The sequence below is a fragment of the Capricornis sumatraensis genome, chromosome 7, assembly GCF_032405125.1.
Source record: "Capricornis sumatraensis isolate serow.1 chromosome 7, serow.2, whole genome shotgun sequence".
NCBI lineage: Eukaryota > Metazoa > Chordata > Mammalia > Artiodactyla > Bovidae > Capricornis > Capricornis sumatraensis.
Genome location: NC_091075.1, coordinates 7,011,413 through 7,032,167, shown reverse-complemented (window position 1 = coordinate 7,032,167; position 20,755 = coordinate 7,011,413). Strand labels below are relative to the sequence as shown.

General features: G+C 36.2%; 1 protein-coding gene across 1 annotated transcript in view; it reads right to left on the bottom strand.

Moving 5' to 3' along the window:
• The window catches only part of TNIP3 (TNFAIP3 interacting protein 3), a 100,883-nt gene extending 87,178 nt beyond the window's left edge, over positions 1–13,705 (bottom strand). Inside the window, exons 1-2 of the mRNA XM_068975545.1 lie at positions 13,664–13,705; positions 11,454–11,539 (exon numbers count right to left, since the gene is read on the bottom strand). Of these exons, the coding sequence (XP_068831646.1) occupies positions 11,454–11,539; positions 13,664–13,705 (128 nt within the window). The remainder of the gene's footprint in view (positions 1–11,453; positions 11,540–13,663) is intronic.
• Between the last annotated feature and the right edge of the window lie 7,050 nt (positions 13,706–20,755).

The following is a 20,755-nucleotide window of genomic DNA, read 5'->3' as shown; positions in this document are numbered from 1 at the left end:
AGGTGGGAGGAGAAGGGGATGACAGAGGATGAGATGGTTGGATGGCATCACCGACTCGATGAACATGAGTTTGAGCAAGCTCTGAGATTGGTGATGGACAGGGAAGCCTGGAGTGCTACAGTACATGGGGTTGCAAAGAGTCAGACATGACTGAACTGAATAAAGATATTTTGAGTGTCTTTTTAAAAAAGAAGTTTTACCTTTCAGAAATTCACAGATGACATGAAATGACCTCTTCAATTTTCTCCAAAATAATCCAAAGTTGGGGGTTAGGTGTGGATAGAGTTTGAAATAAGATTTCCCATGTATTGAATATTATAAAAACTGCTATGATGATTAAGGGCTTCAATATAATGCTTTCTCTTCTTTTGTATATATTAGGAAATATTCATAATATATTTTAGAATGGAATATATCAGAATTTTGAGGAAAAAAAGGAGGCGAAAGTCCCATTCCAAATGGGAAAATACTCAGAATGTGTCTGAGAACTGGTTTCTGGGAACCCAGAGATCAAAAGGCCACCATCAAGAAGTGTGAAGAGGCTGATGCTTTCTACTTGCAGGCTATTTTAGCCCATCAGTGTTTCATGGATATAGCAGCAATGAAACTTCTATTTCAGAAACAAAAGACTTGAGTGTTCACAGAAACATCAGCTCCCAGAGTATCAGTGTTTTTGATAAATCGGGCTAGTCCCTCAAGCCCAGTTCTCAGAGTGAGATGCAAAGCTGGACTTGTGAGCAAGTTTATTGCACTACAGAGGAGCAGCCCTGATGCTAGAAAAGTGGCTAGTTTACATTGGACCGTAAATATGCCTGCCTCTACTATTAAGAGAGACCCTATAATCCAAAACTGTAAGCGATTGGGCCCTTTAGTTCAGAGAAGACATTATTGTGGTCTTCTACAAATTTTTTTAAATGAAAAGCTTGGAAAGGTAGCCCAGAACAAAGGCAGTCAGTGCCTCTGCTTGTAAGACATGCATGAATGTGGGGGCCTCATACAGAATTGTCTCCTGGCAGTGAGGGCCTTGAGAAGGCACCATTGTGAAGAAGAGGATGAGACCTGGAAGAAGGAAGCATTCTGTAGAGTCTAGTGGTGAAGAGATATAAGAAAGAAGGCTGTGGAGTTCAACGCTATAAAAACAAAACCAGAAGATACATCAACTTTGACGACATAAACTAGTAAAAAAAAAAACAAACAACAAAAAAAAAAACCCAAAGTATTTATCTTATCAGCAAAGGGTCCTCTTGAGCTAAGAAACCTAGTAAGACATTCTCAGGAAGTCTGTATATAGACAACTATTCTTCCCAGTCCATGAAATGATTATAAGATGGACAGATGACAACCTAGAAGCTACAGGAAGAAAAACAGAAAGTAAGGGTCAACAGATTTTAGCTGATCAAAATATTCTCAGAAATGCCAAACATGAAGTTCAGGAAAACTGTAATAAAACAGCTATCCCAACAAACATTAAACAGCTTGAAATAAGCATTTTTAGATATGAAACGGACCTTAAATCATGAATTCAAGAAAACCCAGAATAGAAGTGAGCAAAATTACAGTATAAGGTGAGATATGATCAAACTCAGGAAAAAAAAATTGGTAAAAAAAAAGATAAAAATTATCTCATAGGTAAAGGCCAAATTACATGGTATCCAAGGAGGGATAGATCTGACTACAAGTTTCATAAGAGATTTTGAGTAGAGAGACAAAAATATAATGAAATAAGTAGTATCCAAAAGAAAGAGCTCGATAGAGAACAGTGAAAAAAAAATTCAGTACATATTTGATTTTTCTGAATAAGAAAAATAAAACAATGAAATAAAACTAGCATTAAAAGTATAATCAAAGTAAAAAAATGAAGTCTTAATCTTATTGTTAAAAGGTTCCCCCCGCCACCATATACCTTCAAAATTACAAGATAGAGTCTAGTCAGACTATTCAGTTTTTAAGAATCAGTCCTCTGGGGGAAAAAGGAAATACCAAGAAACTAGTTTCTTGACTGAAACAAAAGAAGAAAGACAAAAATGACACAGCATTTAAAAAACAATAAGGAAAATATGAGTAAAGAATCTTATATCCAACTAAGCTGTTTTACATATATCAAAACTAAAGGAAACTTTGGCAAAAGGACTGATGTTGAATGTTAAAATATTAGATCTAAGAATATACTCAAGACTAAAACAAAAGTGAGAACAAGTGTGGAAAAGTATTATCTAAATATGGGTTCTGACAAAATAAAAGTAATTTTAAAAGTTATAGGAGAAGGAAAAAAGTAAAAATTAGAATAAGTTCATTGCTTATAGTTCATAGACTATAGATAGGAGTCAAAGAATATTATTTAAATCTAACAAACCAGGGAGGAGAAACCTAACTAAGGGGGAAAACAGATCAAGGGAATTTTAAGAGTTATTAGCAAAGAGTTAGGCACCTACTAGTCTGTTTAGTCAAGGCTATGGTTTTTCCTGTGGTCATGTATTGATGAGAGAGTTGGACTGTGAAGAAAGCTGAGCACCAAAGAATTGATGCTTTTGAACTGTGGTGTTGGAGAAGACTCTTGAGAGTCCCTTGGATTTCAAAGAGATCCAACCAGTCCATTCTAAAGGAGATCAGCCCTGGGTGTTCTTTGGAAGGACTGATGCTAAAGCTGAAACTCCAGTACTTTGGCCACCTCATGGGAAGAGTTGACTCATTGGAAAAGACTCTGATGCTGGGAGGGATTGGGGGCAGGAGGAGAAGGGGATGACAGAGGATGAGATGGCTGGATGGCATCACCGACTTGATGGACATGAGTCTGAGTGAACTCCGGGAGTTGGTGATGGACAGGGAGGCCTGGCGTGCTGCGATTCATGGGGTCACAAAGAGTTGGACACGACTGAGGGACTGAACTGAACTGAACTGGGAATCAAAATACAAGCTTTTCTAAATGCAAAAGTAAGTAGTAAAAATAAGCAAAAAAGACAGATCAAGTGAGGAAAGAAACAGTAAATCTAAAGTTAATATTTGTATTAAGTAATAAGACAGAACTGAGAACAAACATATTGATCATATTGACAAATGTAAATGGGTTTAACTTGGCTGTTTCATGAACAAGATATTGATCATGGCTTACAAAGCAAAATCCATCTCTGTGCTGAGTAGAAAAGACACTCCCAAACCAAATGGTCCTGGGAGGCTCACAGTAAGGGTTTGGGCTAAGAGACAAATTAAAAACAACAGTAGGAGTGCTGGGGTTGATTTTAGCAAGGTAGAATTCAGGTGCCAATCGTTAAAGGAGACAAGTTAACTGTGAAGTTAACTGGATATAAATACACTTGATGACATACCAAGTCTCTGGCCATTGAATTGAAAATGTCAGAAAACATTAAGCCTCAGTATCTAAACACCAAGTCTCACTTATGAAATTATTCTCAAAATTGATCTTGACTTATTGTTTCAGTAATGGGCAGATATTCCATCAGGTATATAGCACATATGAATTTCACTATTTTTCTTAAATCCCTGTTAAAATACCAAGAAACAAACACTTTAAACCATCATTAATCCACAAGAACACAGAGAATTGGGAGAGAAGACAACTTAGATAAATTTTTTTTCCAATCAGTTTTTGGAAAAAGAAAAGCAGAAGTTGTAACAGAACGACTGGAGCAGAGGAAGTTAAAACCCACGTCTTTAAACAGAGACGCTGCCAAGAAGTGAGACCAATTTGCGGCCATAGAATTTCTGAGAGGCTGAGCATTTGAAAAGTGTGAAAAAAGTGTTGAAACAGGGAACTGATTTGCTCTCTGATTTTGGAGCATCTGACTCCCTAAGGTCTGTTTTCAGGAGAACCTGGGCAGCCAGGCAACTATCTTAATACCCACACATGGCCAGAGGCTGATTCTTTTGGGAAGATGAAACCCAAAGTCTCTGGATTCAGGGACAAGAGGCACAGAAGAAGTCTGGGATGGAGGCGAAGGGTTGCATGAAAATCTACATAGTAAATAAGCTGTAAATAGTCTGAGAGCTGTTCCCTCCCTTTTGCTCTAAATAGTACAGCCATTTGTATATCTCAAGACTGCTAGTTGGAAAAACCCTTACTAGAAAAACTGAACAGCCAGAAAAGACCAATGATTAGAAGTTCTGAGGTAGTAAAGAAGGTTCTAGGAAAAAAGACTGTATGGTTGGCCCTTTGGCCAACAATCCAGATTGGAGAGAAGGACAGAGAACTCAAGAAGAGAGGTTGTTAGGTAAGAAGTAACTCATGGTGTTGACTGTAGAGCAAAAAGCCTACTATGGGTAGGTTTTCTCAGTTTGTGAGAAGGGCTTCTAGAAAGATGAGCAACTGAAGTGGCAGAGCAACTTTAACTTCAGTAAGGAATAGTATTCTTAGGAAAGACATTTTGACTGGAATGAATTACTTGGTTCAACAGTGAATAATATCTGGAGCAATAATAACAATGTAGAAAAATTATTTCTGGAGGGAAAGTGTTATTTTGCTTAGGTGCATATCAAAAGTTTTAAGTTTTTCTGTACTTTCATTCAATATTCCACTTTTAAGAATTTACCCTAAGAATATAAAGGTGAATGTGTACAAAGATTTAAATATAAGCCTATCTGTTGCAGCGCTGTTCCTAATAGTAAAAAATTAAATACACCCAGAATGTCTCAAATAGGAAATCAGTTAAATCAGTAGTGATATGACTTAATAATTGGATACTGTAGAGATGAATATTTACTCAGGAAGATATACCTACTCAAAATTTTTCATAAGCAACTTTTTCTCTATAGTCTCATTTTTATGGAAAAAGGATAAAAAAAGAAGTAGAGAGAGATCTGAAAACTTCAATTAGTAGACATTTCGAGAGTTAGTACTAAACTTGAGTTTTCTTTTCTTTCTTTTCATCTGTATTTGCAAACACTAAAGTGGTCTGCATAATTGCAGCAACCGTTAAAGTTGACACACACAGAAAGAACTGACTTATAACTCATGTTTTAATGTTATAATTAGAAACTAGAAACTATTTTCAAAAAGAAAGAGACAAGACAAGAAGAATAAGAAGACGGCATGGCAGCAGGTTAATTTCTAATGGTCAGAGAAATTTTCTGCTTAGCAGAGGCGTGATCTTTCAGGCTAAATTCGTCTCTACTCAGTCATTCACTAAATATTTGAGAGCATTTACCACGTTTACTCACTATGATCAGCTCTTTTCCTATAAAGAGCAATTAACCTTTAGGCAGGTAAGACAGAAGCTATTGGAAATAACCAAGAATCATATGCTGAAGTTAATATTTCCGTGTAGTTTGTAATCTACTTTAAATTTAGATATGAGAGTGAAAGGATATCCAAACTGCATAAAATACTAAGTAGTATAAATCTGACTATGAATAAGGGCACCCCAAGAGAGTCATATTTAAATATTGATAACAAGGACAGGGTAGAGTGGGAAACTCATCTAAGTTTTGTTGCTATTATTTACATTTCTTTTCCTGTTTATATTCTAAAATTAAGTGTACAGAATGAAATAAAATTTTTTTTAAAGACATATCATCCAAATGATTGGAGTCTTAAATTTTATTTCACTTTAATATTTTCTGCAATAATTGAAAACACTGAGCTGGTAATATAAGGAAAATAATGGAACTTACATGGTTAGAACAATGTAAGTAATTGAGTTTGGAAAGCAGGTATCTCCAGCTTAGAAATATATCCTAGATATAAAACGGAAAATTGATTGATTGATTGATTTTTTAAAAAATTGATTGATTTAAAAAAAAGAAGAAAAAAGAAACGTGTGTAAACTAGTTTCAAAAAAGTGATCTAGTTTGACTTCTACAACTGTAAAGAGCTCTATCCTAATTGTTCACTAAAGGGAATGCTCATCAATTCACCCTCTCTATCGGAGACAGTCACTGTCTGCTCCATGAAGTTACCATCTCAAAGCAGGAAATCTATCATTTATTCTAGGATATTCTAAATTTACCCTGTTGAGAAAGTGAGGTGATGCAACTTAAGTAATTACAATCCTTCCTTAACAAAGCAATGTATTCAGAATGTAAAGTGAGCACAACATTTCAACATAAAAATTAGCAAATGACATAAACAACTAAAAGCAGGGAAAAAAATTTTATTTCAAACAAATTCTGAACATAGCTTCCCTACTTTCTAAAGTAAACCTAGGTTTGAACAGAGATGTAGCATTTGAAATATTAATAGAAGCCTACCAGCAATGAAAAAACCCAATTCACTAAGGGTATTAAACTTAATGGACAGAGGAATCTGGTGGGTTCCAGTCCCTGAGATTGCAAAGAGTCAGACACGACTGAATGACTTTCATTTCATTAAACTTAAAATTTTATTTATATGAAGGAATAAAAGAGGAAGACCCAAACCAAAACCAAATCAAAATTTCCAAACTCAAGTCTCTTCATTTTTCTGTGTTCTTTCCTCACTTAGTGTTTTGATACAACTTCCTGTCAGGGCAGCATAAAGAGAGTTGTCAATTCATTACTTCTAAATTGCCCTGAAAACTGGAATTTTGCTAACGTATATCTTCCATCCTGTTGCTTGCCTTTGAACTGCGTCAAATTCAAGCCATGAAAACTAAATGTACTGCCTTAGAAGGGACCATGTATTTAATAAACCACATCAGAGGACAAGCCATTAGCTTAAACTCTGAAGCCTTCTGCAAAAAAAAAAAAAAGGCAACTCTTAAGAGCTGCCACACACAGAAAGTACAGATTTGTAACTCATTCAGCTGGCTGTATGTTTTTTGTGGCCTGCCACCTCCAAGAGAGCTCTGTGCCTCAACAATTAATACCAAAAATGTTTCCACTGAGGTAAATTCTGGCATATTCAGTCTCCAGAGACAAAATTTCATGCTGAGAGGTAGTATCGGTTCTTCCTAGATAACTGACAAGTAGTTCCTTTGGAGAATTCCAGCTTGCTATTTTTTCCAACAGTATTTCCCCAAACACCTCCTAGCATATAGTAGGAACTTTAGGAATGATTGTTGCATTGAATCAAACAAAAAGTTATGTAGGCATAAAGTATTAAAAACATTCAGAACAAAAGATATACTGTGGATGTCTTCTTGGGCATTTTGTTTAAGCTAGGCCTTAGTAAATGGAAAGTCTATGGTCATCCCATGGGTGCTGTTTGCATGGAAGAAAAAAAACCTTTTCCAAAATGTGCTTAATGGAGTCTGGCTGAGAACACAAGTTTTCTAAAAACCCCATGTCTTAAGTCTCTGTGAATGTATCCATCCAATAAAAGTTAATTTTATGCAATATATTACACATAAACACATGCTGAAGATGCTACTTTCTTATTTTGGAAAGAGAAGAGATTTAATTAGGCTGTTGTCTAGGAGCCCAATGTAACTTTGATGTTTATTAGTTTGAAGAACTATAATTTCTGAAAAACTGACAGATTTGTCTCATGAACTTAATACTGAAACTATTTAAATTAAAGCATGACTAAGAGTTAGCAAAATTTATGAGAAAAAAAATAGATGGTGATCTGTGAGGTTCAGTGAGTCTTTAAAATACTTATTCAGCACTTCAAAATTAATTTCCTCTTTTATCTAACAAACCAATTTGAATGGATAGAAAACATGTCTGCCTGAGCAAGTAGATGATACTATTAACTTCTCACTTTACCATGTGGATAGCAGCTGTATAACTGGGCTTTTATTCTGCCCTTCCAGAACAGTTTAATTTAGAGTCAGGTAAGAAGTAGGTTAAAAACAGAGGCCAAAGAATTGTAAAAATGCTGATAATATCATAAAAATGATCGTGTTAGCTCTTGCTTACCGCATAGTCTTGCTTCACCCAAAACATCTGCCTATCACCCCATAAACGTCCCTACACTACTCTTCCCTTTATAAGCAAAAAATGAAGCTTTTTAGGGACCTTTAATAGTCAGCAGCTGTTTGGCTGCCAAATACTACATCTGGAGGGGAGTGTACTATTCATGTGGCGAAAAAGCTTATTGTTTAGTTTTCTTTAAGCCCACCAGTGTTTTACATAAAGACATTTAAATGCTTTGAACATGAGGAAAGACACAGGAGGTCCTTAACCAGTATATTGTTCAAAACCAGTATATTGTTCCCAGAAGACAATGAACAAAAGAGATTGTAGTCGACCATGTTCAATACACAGGATGAATGAGTGCTAACGTAAATGGGTTTGATGCCAGTTAAAGGGCGTACGTCATGGTAATTTAACATTCATTTTACTCTACTGAGATTACCTCTACTTGAGTCTATAATGAATCATAATAGTTTTTCTTGCTAGGTAATAATTATAATTTTCTGAATATATTATTTTAAAAAAATACTTACATTTCTTAAAATGAACATTAGAACAAGGGGAAAAAAAAATCTGATTTAGAAAAATTCAAACAGGAGCTGGTCTTGGAAGAGAACATCAAAGCCAGGATGACCCCAGGATCATCATACGTTGAGTGGGATTTTTTTTTTTTTTTGATGTGGACCATTCCTTTCCAAGTTTTTATTGAATTTGTTACAGTATTGTTTCTGATTTATATTCTAGTTTTTCAGCCTGGAGGCATGTGGGACCTTAGTTCTCTGACCAGGGATCAAACCTGTACTCCTTGGATAGGAAGATGAAGTCTTAACCACTGGACCACCAGGGAAGTCCCTGGGTTGCTTTTTAAATAATGTGACTTGAGGTTCTGTTAACAGGAACTATAAAAACCATACAATATTAGTTTACTGTGACAGTGTCTCACTGGGATCAGAGTTGTTCCCTCTGCTCCTTTACTTTAAAAAGAAGTTTGGTATGACCACCATAATACTAGTGTATCACCTTCAAGAGGTGGCAAATTTTACCCTCTCAGACCCTAAAATGGTTCAAGGAGATGCGGGTTGGTTTAGGAGAGAAGTAGGGGAAGATTGCCAGCACTCGCTATTCAGTTCCCACCCTCCGGTCTCTCACAGCCCTGCTTTCTTCCTGTCTTTCTCACTCCCCTGAGATGAAGGCATGGGCTGCAGCCTTCATCCACCTATCCTTTTTCTGGACCCCAAGTCATATACACTAAAAACATTAACCTGAAAACCATCTCCTGAGCATTTTAAATTACTGTCAAAGGACCTATCTCTCTCATTCTCTTAGAAAAACAAAAATTTTACTACTGTACAAAAAACTATGTTAACTACTAAATTCTGAGTAATTTTCATCATAGGTAAATGGACAGAATCTAAACATTAATTTGGGTTGCTGAGGAGAGGAGGCAATAGAATGGGACTCAGGAGCTTACAGTCTTTATAATTCTCCACATGGAAGAAAATGGTGTGTGTGTGGAAGAGGGGGAGAGGGGATCATCAAAAAGGAGATCCCTACCTTTTTGCATCATGGTTATACAGAAGGAAAAGCTTCGTAGGGTATATAAAGATATGTAGGGTATACGTATTTTCAGAACACAGAAATAATACATTTGTCTGCCTTCTCTTTTTTCTCTCTTCTGTTTTCCTTTCCTTTCTTTTACTCATTTCATTTTAAACTGGTAAAATTTGTCAAATATTGACCTTTGCTATCAAAGGAGAATGGGGTATCATCTTTCCTAGAAATCATTCAATGTCATATTTTGTCTTCTATGCTTCTATAATATCTACAATATCTTAGAGGTTGTCAATAAAATCAGTTAATCTTCAAACTACTCCTGTGAAGTGAATTCCTATTTTACTTACACATTTTATAACAATTTATATGAAATTGATCAATGCTTATTGTAGACCTACTGCTAAAGTGGGTTATATGCCAATTTCTTTTCTTGAGGTAGATAAAATCTTATTAAGAAGACGAGACTTATACATATAGCACCAATTATAGAATAATAAAGAGTAGCACATAGTAAAATGTTTGTTATATAATTAAAGGCTAAAATGCTTGTTATTGATACTGAATACAACTGGTAGAGAGGAATGGGAGAAATCAGCATTTCTACATACATTCACACTTCTGGTCACCCCCCCCCCCCCCCCCCGCCAATTTCAGACACTGTGACCAGATTAGCTGATTGTGAACCCTTGTTCAGAAATCGTGATGGCTTCCTTTGTGCACAGTTGTGATTTTCATAGTGGAAGTACACGTGAGCTTCTTTTAATGAAAAAATTTCATAATCTAAGAATCCTGAGACTATGTCTCCAGATCCACAGGTTATGAGAATCCAAGTTTGAGTACTCCTGAGTTGAGAACCTCAGGGTAATTATTTCTTTAAAATCACCCTTAACTTGAAAGAAGTTGTCTTCGTAGCCAGAGAAACATTGGCCTGTATAATTAACCCTCAGCTATTTAGTCTCTCACTCAAGATGTAGGTTGTATTCCATACTGGATGTGGAAGTCAAACTGAACTGCTCACTGGTCCAATACAAGTCCTCAATTTACCTATGTGACTGTTTTGTATACTTTGTGCCTTCAGCCTGGAATATTTTTTCATTTTTCTCTTTTTCCATCTATACCCCTATTTTTTTTTTTTTTTTGCCAGAAATTAAGTCAAATAAATCCTTCAGACACATCTTAATGCTCATTAATAGGATTCTTACCTTCCTCTCATATCTCAGGGCAGTTTATCTGTGCCTCTATTATGAGACAAAACATTCAACATACATTATACTTAGGGGTGTGTGTGTATGCATGGTTTTTTACTTCTAAACTGCAAACAGCTAGAGGAAAAGGACTGGATCCAATTCACCATCTAGAAGCGACTGGCACAACATCTTGTGCCAAATAGGAAGTCGAAGAAATAACTATTTGAGTCAATGAAGAGAGTGAAGCTTGAGAAAAGCCTGAGAAAAGCCAGAAATGATCATAGCATACAGCAAGTGACTGAAAACGGAGTTTTTTGATAAGGGGCTTGGTAAATTTCTCACCCTCCCTACACCTGAGCTAAGGATTTAATAACTCAGGAGAGAAGATATAGCTACTCTTCATCTTATTAATGAAATAGGTTGCTTCCTAGGAGAAAATGTGTGCTCAAGAGAAATTATCTTAAGATCCAAACTTGTCAAGGGAAATTTACCAAACGTTAAAAAATATCAAATGCTCCATGCTATTATCCACAATGTCAGCTTTCTTATCAAATAAAGAGTTGATACCTGTATCTGGATATCTGTACCCAGATAAGTTCCAGGGCTTCCTTGGTAGCTCAGATGGTAAAGAATCCGCCTGCAATACAGGAGACCCCAGTTCGATAACTGGGTTGGGAAAATCTCCTGGAGAAGGGAATGGCAACCCACTCCAGTGTTCTTGCTTGGGAAATTCCATGGACTGAGGAGCCTGGCAGTCTAAAGTCCATGGGGGTCGCAAAGTGTCGGACATGACTGAGTGACTAACATCAAAAAGTTCTCATCTGCTCTTAGTAGACTCAAACCTTCTGTCTGAAAGCTGAAGTGCTCCAATTAGAATATTTCTTTTAGAGGCATACTTTCTGTAAATAAAGTATCTGCAATTACCTTTCAGAATCTTCTGACAGATTGGTGAACATGACCAGTTTCTGTTCGTGTTTCTTGTTTTTATTTAAGAGTGGTCCACAGGGAATCTAAAAGAAAAAAAAAAAAAAAAAGAAGGACTTGAGACTTGGCTGTATCTCAAGGGAAGATAAATATATCCATCAGTGGAGAAGAAACCACCTATTAAACACATATTTCCCAAAAGCCATGTTTTTATTCTCATGTCTTGTTTTCAGCACTGCCAGTTATGAGCAGACAGACTGTGAACTTGCCTTCTGTCTAGTTTCCATCAGAGGTAAAATACTGGGTGTAAACATAAGGACCCAGTCTTCCAGTTAAGGAAGAATCTCATGACAGGGAGAAATTGTCCAGGAACAAGCGAAGAAAGCTAGACATTCCAATGGACGAGTCATAAACTGTTAATGTTGTCAGACTGACATGTTTGTAGTTCAGTTAGCCACAGTCTATGAATGAGTTTTCCAGGAGAGCCTAATGACCCAGTGACACCAAGAACTTTCTTCTCAGAGCCACATTCATTCCAACTTTTTCTCCCATAGGAGTTAGTGATTATTTCTATGATTTTCAGGGTACAAAGAACTAGTAATGTGATTATTAAAAAAGAAGTAGGAAATTTAGAGATGTATGTAAGACACAAAGTTTTTTCCATTTTCCACTTTTTTTCTTATTTAATATTAATTGTAACTTAAGCACCAAACTGTGGCCACACATTATACAGACATCATAGTCCCTTGTGGGGATTAAAGTAGATTCTTGAGACTGAAGCACTGGAAGACTTGTGTATGTTTTAAAAGCCAATTCCTGCAGGCATTTAACACATTTGAAATGCATCTGGAAACCACTATTGCTGAGATCCCATTAGAAATGTTAGGCAGTTCTGGTCTGTGGGAAACATGAAGCCCCTTTGTTTGAGTTTTATGAGTTTCTATTTAAGTGTAACAACAACCAAAAAAAAGTTTGTTTGTTAAAATGCTCCAAGAAGGATTTGTTTTAGGTATTGGCAAGCTGTCTTTACATAGTGTGGGAGGGTGGCTTTGAATTTTGTTTTGTTTTCAGCTTATGACAGCTGTTTAAAAGTCATCCATTACCACCATGGTCGGACACGACTGAAGCGACTTAGCAGCAGCAGCCAGTTGCTAGATGAAAGCAAATGCCTTTCAGGACTGCTATAGGAATCAGGCCACCAACTAGTACAGCTATCCTATCTAAAATTATCTATCTAAAATTGCGAAATTGCCCCGTTTCTTCATGTGGCATTTTGGAAATACCATACAATTCTGTAAATGCTTGAAAAGGCATGCAAGTGATATGCTACCTGACAAAGCATGACTTGCAATAAGGGTGCACTCTGAAATTTCTGGAAGATGGAGTTTTTAAAAGTTAATTCGTTAATAAATTACAATTGATCAATGTATGGCAAAACCAATATAGTATTGTAAAGTAAAATAAAGTAAAACTAAAAAAAAATAAAATAAAATACTTTTCTAATTAAAAAAAATTATAATTGAACTAAGATTTTTAAAATATCCTCAATGGTTTCATTATTCCTAAAATTACTTAAAAAAATGTTAATTTCCCAGCAGACCTGAAATGGCACATGGAGTCTGAGTTTGAGAGAATCATAGAATTTGAGACATTGAAGAATACTGAGAATTATGACACTATCATTTTTACAGAGGAAACAGAAGCTCAAAGAGGACAAATGATTTGGCTAATTAATGACTGACCTAGGATTAGATGTAAAACCATTCAACCCCTAGTCCATGAATTTATATTGCTGTCCCACAAGTGAACACTATACAGGTATAAGCCACATGTAATTTAAGTTTGGAATAGGTGAGATCTTGTGTTAATGTTAAAATACTTAAAAAGTAATATATAAATGAAACCTTGTTCAAAAAACATTTCTTAGGCAAAGACATTGCATTATTTGAAGTCTGGTAGTGAAAAAAGAAAACCCCAAAACAGCCTGCAGAGAGGCAATTTCCAGACTTAAAAATGTTATAGTTTAAAACTCACAGATAATACCTCCAAGGGACTAGAAACAGATGAAATAGATAGTCTCAAATGTGTAATTTACTGAACACTGTATTTTCTTCTAAAGAGCCTTTCATAGGCTAGAATTTTACACTTCTTATGCTTCTACCCAGGAAGTCAAAATATCAAAGAGTGATAATCAGAAAAGTCACTATTACGGGAATAATCATAATATCCAATAGTTTATCCATTTCTCCCATGGCGGGTATTTTTCCACTGGAACAAAAACAGACAATCAGAGAAAGATGCTCAGCAATTAAACGGATTCTCTTTCAAGTGGAAACAAATTAACGAAGTCAACCCTGAAGACACAGGGTCTTTCTCAGTATCAATGCCTCACTTTTTTTCAGTTGTAGAGAAGATGAGACTTGAGAAGTCTCATAAGACTTAGCAAATATGTGTGTGCCTCTCTGCACTTTACTAATTACAAGTTATGGTGGTGTTAAACCATAAGATAAGGAATCCTACTGAAGTTCTTGCTCCTTTAATTTTTCACAAAATCAGCCTGGAAGGGAGGGCATGGACTTCCTGGATTTGAACTGGCTAATGTGGAGACCTGAGAACAGGCAGGAACAAGGCATCCGTTACATGGAACTAGGAGACACTGCCTTCAGAACTGCCTGTTCTAGAGTAGCACACCTCATCCTACTGCAGCTCAGCTGAGCTTCATTCATTCCTTGTAAAAGGTGTAACTCAAACTTTTTGCTTTGCTAAACATGTTCAATATTTGAGGCAGATCCTAATTGGGAAAACTAAATCAGACATAGAGCATGGTGAGCTTTCATTAAAGAGAATTGTACCTATCAAATAGTGAAAAGATAAAGAAAAGATAGGATACCTCTTAACCTTGGTCTTGGCCCATTCAAGGTGAATTTCTCAGATAGCTTGTCCTGAAGTACTTAAAATGTAAGCCAGTCAAGTTTACACTGCTGATTTTGATGTCTGCTTGCTATGCTCTTATTTCTGTTAACTTTCGTGTAGAAATTACCAGATCTTTCCTTTCTTTCATACTGTGACATTTGTCTCTACCCTGCAGGGACATCTGAGAAGCCATGGTTTCTCCCATATATGCTGACATATGTGGTCCATGAGACACAGAACCTTACACTATCATTCTTGATGAGAAGTGTAACTATAATATGATTGCTCCCTGCAAACAAAGCTAGTATGCATTAAATACTAAGACCTCTCTTCTGAAATTACTTCTAGAATCCATGGCACATTTTTTTGGAAATTTTTGGAAAAGGCCTAAATTATTTTGGCCTTTAAAAGTTTGGTAAATAAAGTGAAGACTGTAAAGCTAAGTAATATTAGGGGTTTAAATATATAGGGTGAAAACTATTAGTTTGTAAGCTTTTTTTTTTTTTTTAACTTTTAAAATTTTACACACTTTTTTCTTTTTGCATCTACAGGAGCATAATGATTAAGAGCAGACTTGGAAACAAGACTGCCCAAGTGCAATCTTTCCCCTCTGATGACTGGTTGACCGAGGTGTTACAACCTTTGTATGTCTCTGTTTCCTCTTAGGTAAGGTGGGGATAATAATAGTATTTGGCTCATTAGGGCTGTAATGAGGCTAAAATATGTTGATACATGTAATATTTATACAGTAGTGCCTGGTGTGTAGCTAGCACACTATACTTGTTTATGGGTGTCATTGTAATGGAGTCTTCGGAGGAAGGAGGCAAATACTTGTGATCATTTCACCACCTTGACTCATGGTAGGTGAAAGGATCTCATATTGGGAGAGCTTGGGGTATGGGGATCAGTATAGACAATATCTTCTAAGGTTCATTTTGACTCTAAGCTTCTCTCTTCTAAGATTCCAAGTAAATAGGTGTTTGCTTTCAAAGAATTCATCATCTGGTTGAGAAAATAGGATGCTTAATCTTAGAGGCCCAAATCTAGGTGTTTCTTATTTTCATATACTCAGGATCCCACCTGGTACTTATATCACAGTGAGGATCAAATATTTTAACAGTAGAATTAAGAAGGATATCTAATTGTATAAAAGATGTGTGAAATGTGAAAATGTGAGAGATGTGAAAATAAAAAATAACTGATATTGACAAGTAATAGTTTGAGGGTAATAGGTTTTACTATGGCCAATAGCAGTTGCTCAGATATTTTTGGTGGATTATTTGTATTTGTTTTTACCATTTGCATGAAAGAAATTTGAAAACAAAATAACTTAAATTTTTACTTAAAGTTGTTTTATACTTTAGCTTTCCTGAGGGGAAATTAGTATAAGGCACGTGTAATTTCTGGAAACCAAAAGATTTACAATTAAAGACCACAGAAGTTAGAGTACCTAAATGGTTTACAGCATCCTCTTGGCTAAAACTGAAAACATTTGTTTACATCATTTGGTTAATTTTTTTTCCTCTTCTCTTCCCCTACCAGTTTTTCCTCTTTTCAAGGAGTTTCTTACTGCTCAAGAAACAGCTGTTGCTCTCTGTTTAACTAAACCAAAAGATGTCTTGGATTCTTGGATGGGTTTCAGTACCTCAGTGAAGATCATAAACTGATTGTTTAAGCAGAAGTTTACAGAATTCACAGTTCCAAAATAACCCAACTTTAGAGGATAAACTTACTTTTGGAAATAAGCCAAGTTTTCTGAATGTTTTGCCATTTGTGGTGACAGCTTTTAACACACTTGGCTTTTTTAAAGTCGAGTTCAAGGACTAGGGTGTGAGCATTACTAGTCATAGTCAACAATGCAGAAACGGGTTTTACAGACCTTGAAAATATCACATTAAAAAATTGCCAAAGAATTCTTCTACCACTGTATAAGTTTGTTTTGTTGATTAAGACTATGCTATAGCATTGAAATGTGTCAAAATAAATGTGCAATTAAAGGGATGAGAGTTTTACTTAAAACAGAATCTGAAGCTGACACGTGATTTTTATCAACATAAAATGCTCTGCCCTCTGGGGTATACAGTTTAGAACTCATAATACTTACCCAGAAAATCAGTTTCATTCCAGAGGCCAACATAAAATGCTCTGCCCTCTGGGGTATACAGTTTAGAACTCATAATACTTACCCAGAAAATCAGTTTCATTCCAGAGGCCTCCTGGTTAAATTAAATGTTAACCAGGTTCAATACATTTAGGATGAAATGTCCTAGGCAAGTACTAAACCATCATGAAAATTATTATCCTTATATCTATATGTGATAAATACTATTTTATAAGATACTATGCTGAAAAACATACACATACATATATACACTCATACTTACATATTTTAAATCAGTTATATTGATTTTAAAAGAAATGATATATTTTGGTCTAATATATATAAATGCTTTCTCATCATCACATAAGAGACTTACAGGTACTCAGTGGATCAAAAACTTGGTTAAAACTGAGACTCATGAAGAATAATACATTAATCCCATATTCATTCATTGTCACTTAAGATACACAAGTGTACATGAGTTGCCAAGCCTTCTTTTCTCAAATGGGGTCTACTGATGGTATTTCATATAGACATTCAGGCCCACAACAAACCCTCCGTGAATTCTAGTTTTAGTTTCTTTACAAGGGAACTCGAATTGTAAGCCATTTCAATGCTGTCTGAAAATAGAATGCTTTTAGAACTCTATGATCTTTTTCCAATCTTTTAAATTTGCCTCACCCACATTTAATTTAAATTTGGCAAGTTACCTTCATTGGATGTTTCCAAGGTACTCAAATTAGCTTGCACTGCACAATTCTTTTATCTTTTTTTGTACTCATGAATCATCAGCTTGTATAAATTTTATTTAAATTATTTAATTACAAAAAAAATTAAACTAGTCACACATCACTTGGGGGGACAGATAAGACCTACTCTTGGTAAATGTGCCACTCAACTTTTAGAGGCAGATATAAGTGAATGTCCTTAGCTACGAGCATGCAGTATGCCTTGAGTGCCAGTCTACATTTTAGAGATAGAATAGACAGCATGGTTAGTCCATGCTGAGCTGGTTAAGTAGAATCTGGAAAAAGAGCAATGGTTTCAGTCAGGAGTGGGAAAATGCCTGCAGGCTCAGGAAGCTAAGATAAATTGGTGACATTATGTGGCGGAAGGGCCTGTGGAGAACAAGCAAATAAATGTCCTGCTTAAAGGCTTTAAATTCATTAAAACACACACACACACAAAAGCAAAGTGAACAAACAAAAAACAATGCTCTTAAAAAATATTTCTGTTGACTTTCCACAACTATTAGGTCTATTTTTCATAGCCATTTATAATTTTCAAAGCATCAGTTTATTTGTTCCCAATATGCAAATAATCATGCATACCTTTTTAGATACTTGCAATTATTAGTAAGAAAGAAACATAAGAAAAACATTAGATTAGAAAGCAGAATTTGATGGAACTTTTATTATTTTTTTCTGGCCCCAATTCCTAAGTTAACTAGATGTAAAAATTTAAGCATTTTAATTATTTTGTCTAGATTTCAGCCCTCTTCTACAGAATCAGGGCCAATAAGATTACCTTTAATGTCCCTTGAATTCTAAAATTCTGTGATAATCACTGGCAAATACGTGTGGCCAGCCCTGGGGACAACGACCAGAATCACTGCTGGGTTAGCCTCTGTGGCGGGAAGGGGACGGGGGGCTGCTCTTCTGTTTGTGTGTGTGTGTGTGCTGTCACTTAGCCGTGTTCAACTCTTTGTGACCCCGTGGATTGTAGCCTGCCAGGTTCCTCTGTCCTTGGGATTTCTCAGGCAAGAATACTGGAGTGGGTTGCCATTTTCTGCTCCAGGGCATCTCCCCAGCCCAGGGACTGAACCTGTATCTCTTTGGTCTCCTGCATTGACAGGTAGATTCTTTACCACTGCAGCACCTTGGAAGCCAGTCTTCTGTGTTTGGTTCTCCTTAAAATCAAGTGACTTATACAAAACTCAAGAACAAATTGGGGAAAGAAGGGGCCAAATAAACTTCTCTTTATGCTTACTATTCTATTACATTGGCTGGTAAGAAATTATTTCAAGTATTTTATAGCTTCTTACCAAATGCTTGCAAACCACTGATGATAGTTCACCTAGACCACTAAAGTTGCATCCTAACTAGTTTGGTTCATCCCAGTTTTGGTTCCCTTCAGTCTGCACTCTAAACTGTAGACCTAGTGACCTTTCCAAAATACATATTTGAGCTTGTCATCTCCCTTCTCTCCACCCCTAAAATAAACCACCTTCATGGCTTTCCGTTACAGTGACCAAAGTCCTTTTCATCATTAAAAGGCTCTGCTTGTCTCAGACTGGTCACTATTGGATGTAGGAAGAGATGGTTCTTTCTTGTGGGGCAAATCTCCCAGTTCTGCAAGATGCTTGACACCACCGGCACCCAGCCATGATAACTGAAAATGCTCCCCTCTCCCCTGTTGACCCAGGAGCACCTTCCAACCAGTTTTCTTATCACCTACTAGAATTTCTGTCACTTCCTTGAAGGTGCCGTTCTCCCTTCTGCTGTAAACTTTGAAGCTGCTGTTGCTTCCTTTTAGATGGCTCTTCCCCTCAAAGTAAATCTTTCCTGACTTCTATTGCACAGATTCCTTTAGCATGATTCTTACAGCTGTATACATCGCTCCTTTGGAGCATTTATCATAACCGTAATTTGATTATTTTGGTGTGTGAGCGAGTATCTGTTTAAGGCCATTCTTCTCCACTAGACTGTAAATTCTGTATTTTTTCATGTGCTTTGCATACCTTGAATTCCCAGTGTCTGGTACAGTGCCTGTAATATGCTAAATGCACCACACTATTGAATGAATTGAAGAATATTAATTATGCCAGCAATTAGTTGTGCATGGAACTGTAACATTTTTAATACAAAATATTGAATAAGATTTCCTAATAATACCTTGCGTGTGTGTTTGTGCGTTAGTCACTCAGTCATGTCCTACTCTGTGACCCCATGGACTGTAGCCCACCAGGGTCCTCTGTCCAAGGGATTCTCCAGGCAAGAGTACAACCTTAGTTTAGTCTAAATCACTCTTGAAACCGTTTTCTGTTCAAGAAGTGTTACCCCCAGAGCTCCCTATTAAAACCATTTTATATTGAAAAAGGAATTCCCTTAGCCTGGAAAAGGGACTATAAAGCATACCAGGTGTTTAAAAGAACAACCTAAATTTATAAGCAAACAGCTAAGATTTCACTGAAATATTTCACAAAATTTCTATAAATTACAAATAAATAAGACATATGCTCAAGGCTTTTAAAGAATACAGCAATGTCATTCAAAAAAAATAAGTATTTGTTCTCGATTTTCATTCATTTACTTTCTCTGGTAAGAAAGATTCCTATATCTAAATAAGTATTTAAGGCCCTTTGATTGTAGATGTGGAAGAAATTGGAAGAGAGGAAAATTACACATTACTCTCATTTACAGTAATGATGAGGGAAATTAAAAAAAAAGAAAGAGATTTTGGGGTACCCATTGTTTGGCTAAACCAAAAAAAAAAAACCCTTAAAAGAAGGGCCTTTTTTTTTTTTTTTTTCCACTTCATATTTCTGAGAAAGGTGCCAAATTAGGGGACTTTTATCATCTATTTCCTTCTAAGAAGCCTGTTTTGCTTTATGGTAGTAAAGTAAAATTCTTCACAACCACAGATTCTTTTGTTCAAGCACTTCAGGGCACCTACACTACTTCTATATGAAAAACTAACATTTGAGGACTGAAATTGGAAAAGTTCTTGAATCAGAAGTCAAGAGACCAAGATTCCATCACCAAATCTGTCATTAAACTCGCTCATCCCTGGATAAGTTGATCCCGCAAATTTGAAGAGATTGGATATCACAGTAGTGAAACTGAAAGTGAAAGTGAAGTTGCTAAGTCGCGTCTGACTCTTTGCGACCCCATGGACTGTAGCCTACCAGGCTCCTCCATCCATGGAATTTTCCAGGCAAGAGTACTGGAGTGGGTTGCCATTTCCTTCTCCAGGATATCACAATGGGTAAGAGCTTTTCCAACACTTCGGTGCTGTGAAGTTGGTCATCCTAAAATGACATATATTGCAGTATCACTGTGACACATAAATCTTAAAGGCTTGCTGAAATGTGACCAACGGCCAATTCTTACCCCATAGAGAGGAATGTGTTGTCCATAGAATGACCCTTCATTCTACAGCAGGACAAAGATGTGCTTACTCTGGGCCTTTATCCAATTCTGTCTAAGGAATTATTCTCAAACTTTGGATTTCTGTTGAAGAACTTCATTGAGGTCCCCTAATTTATAAATTCACTTTTCTTAACACG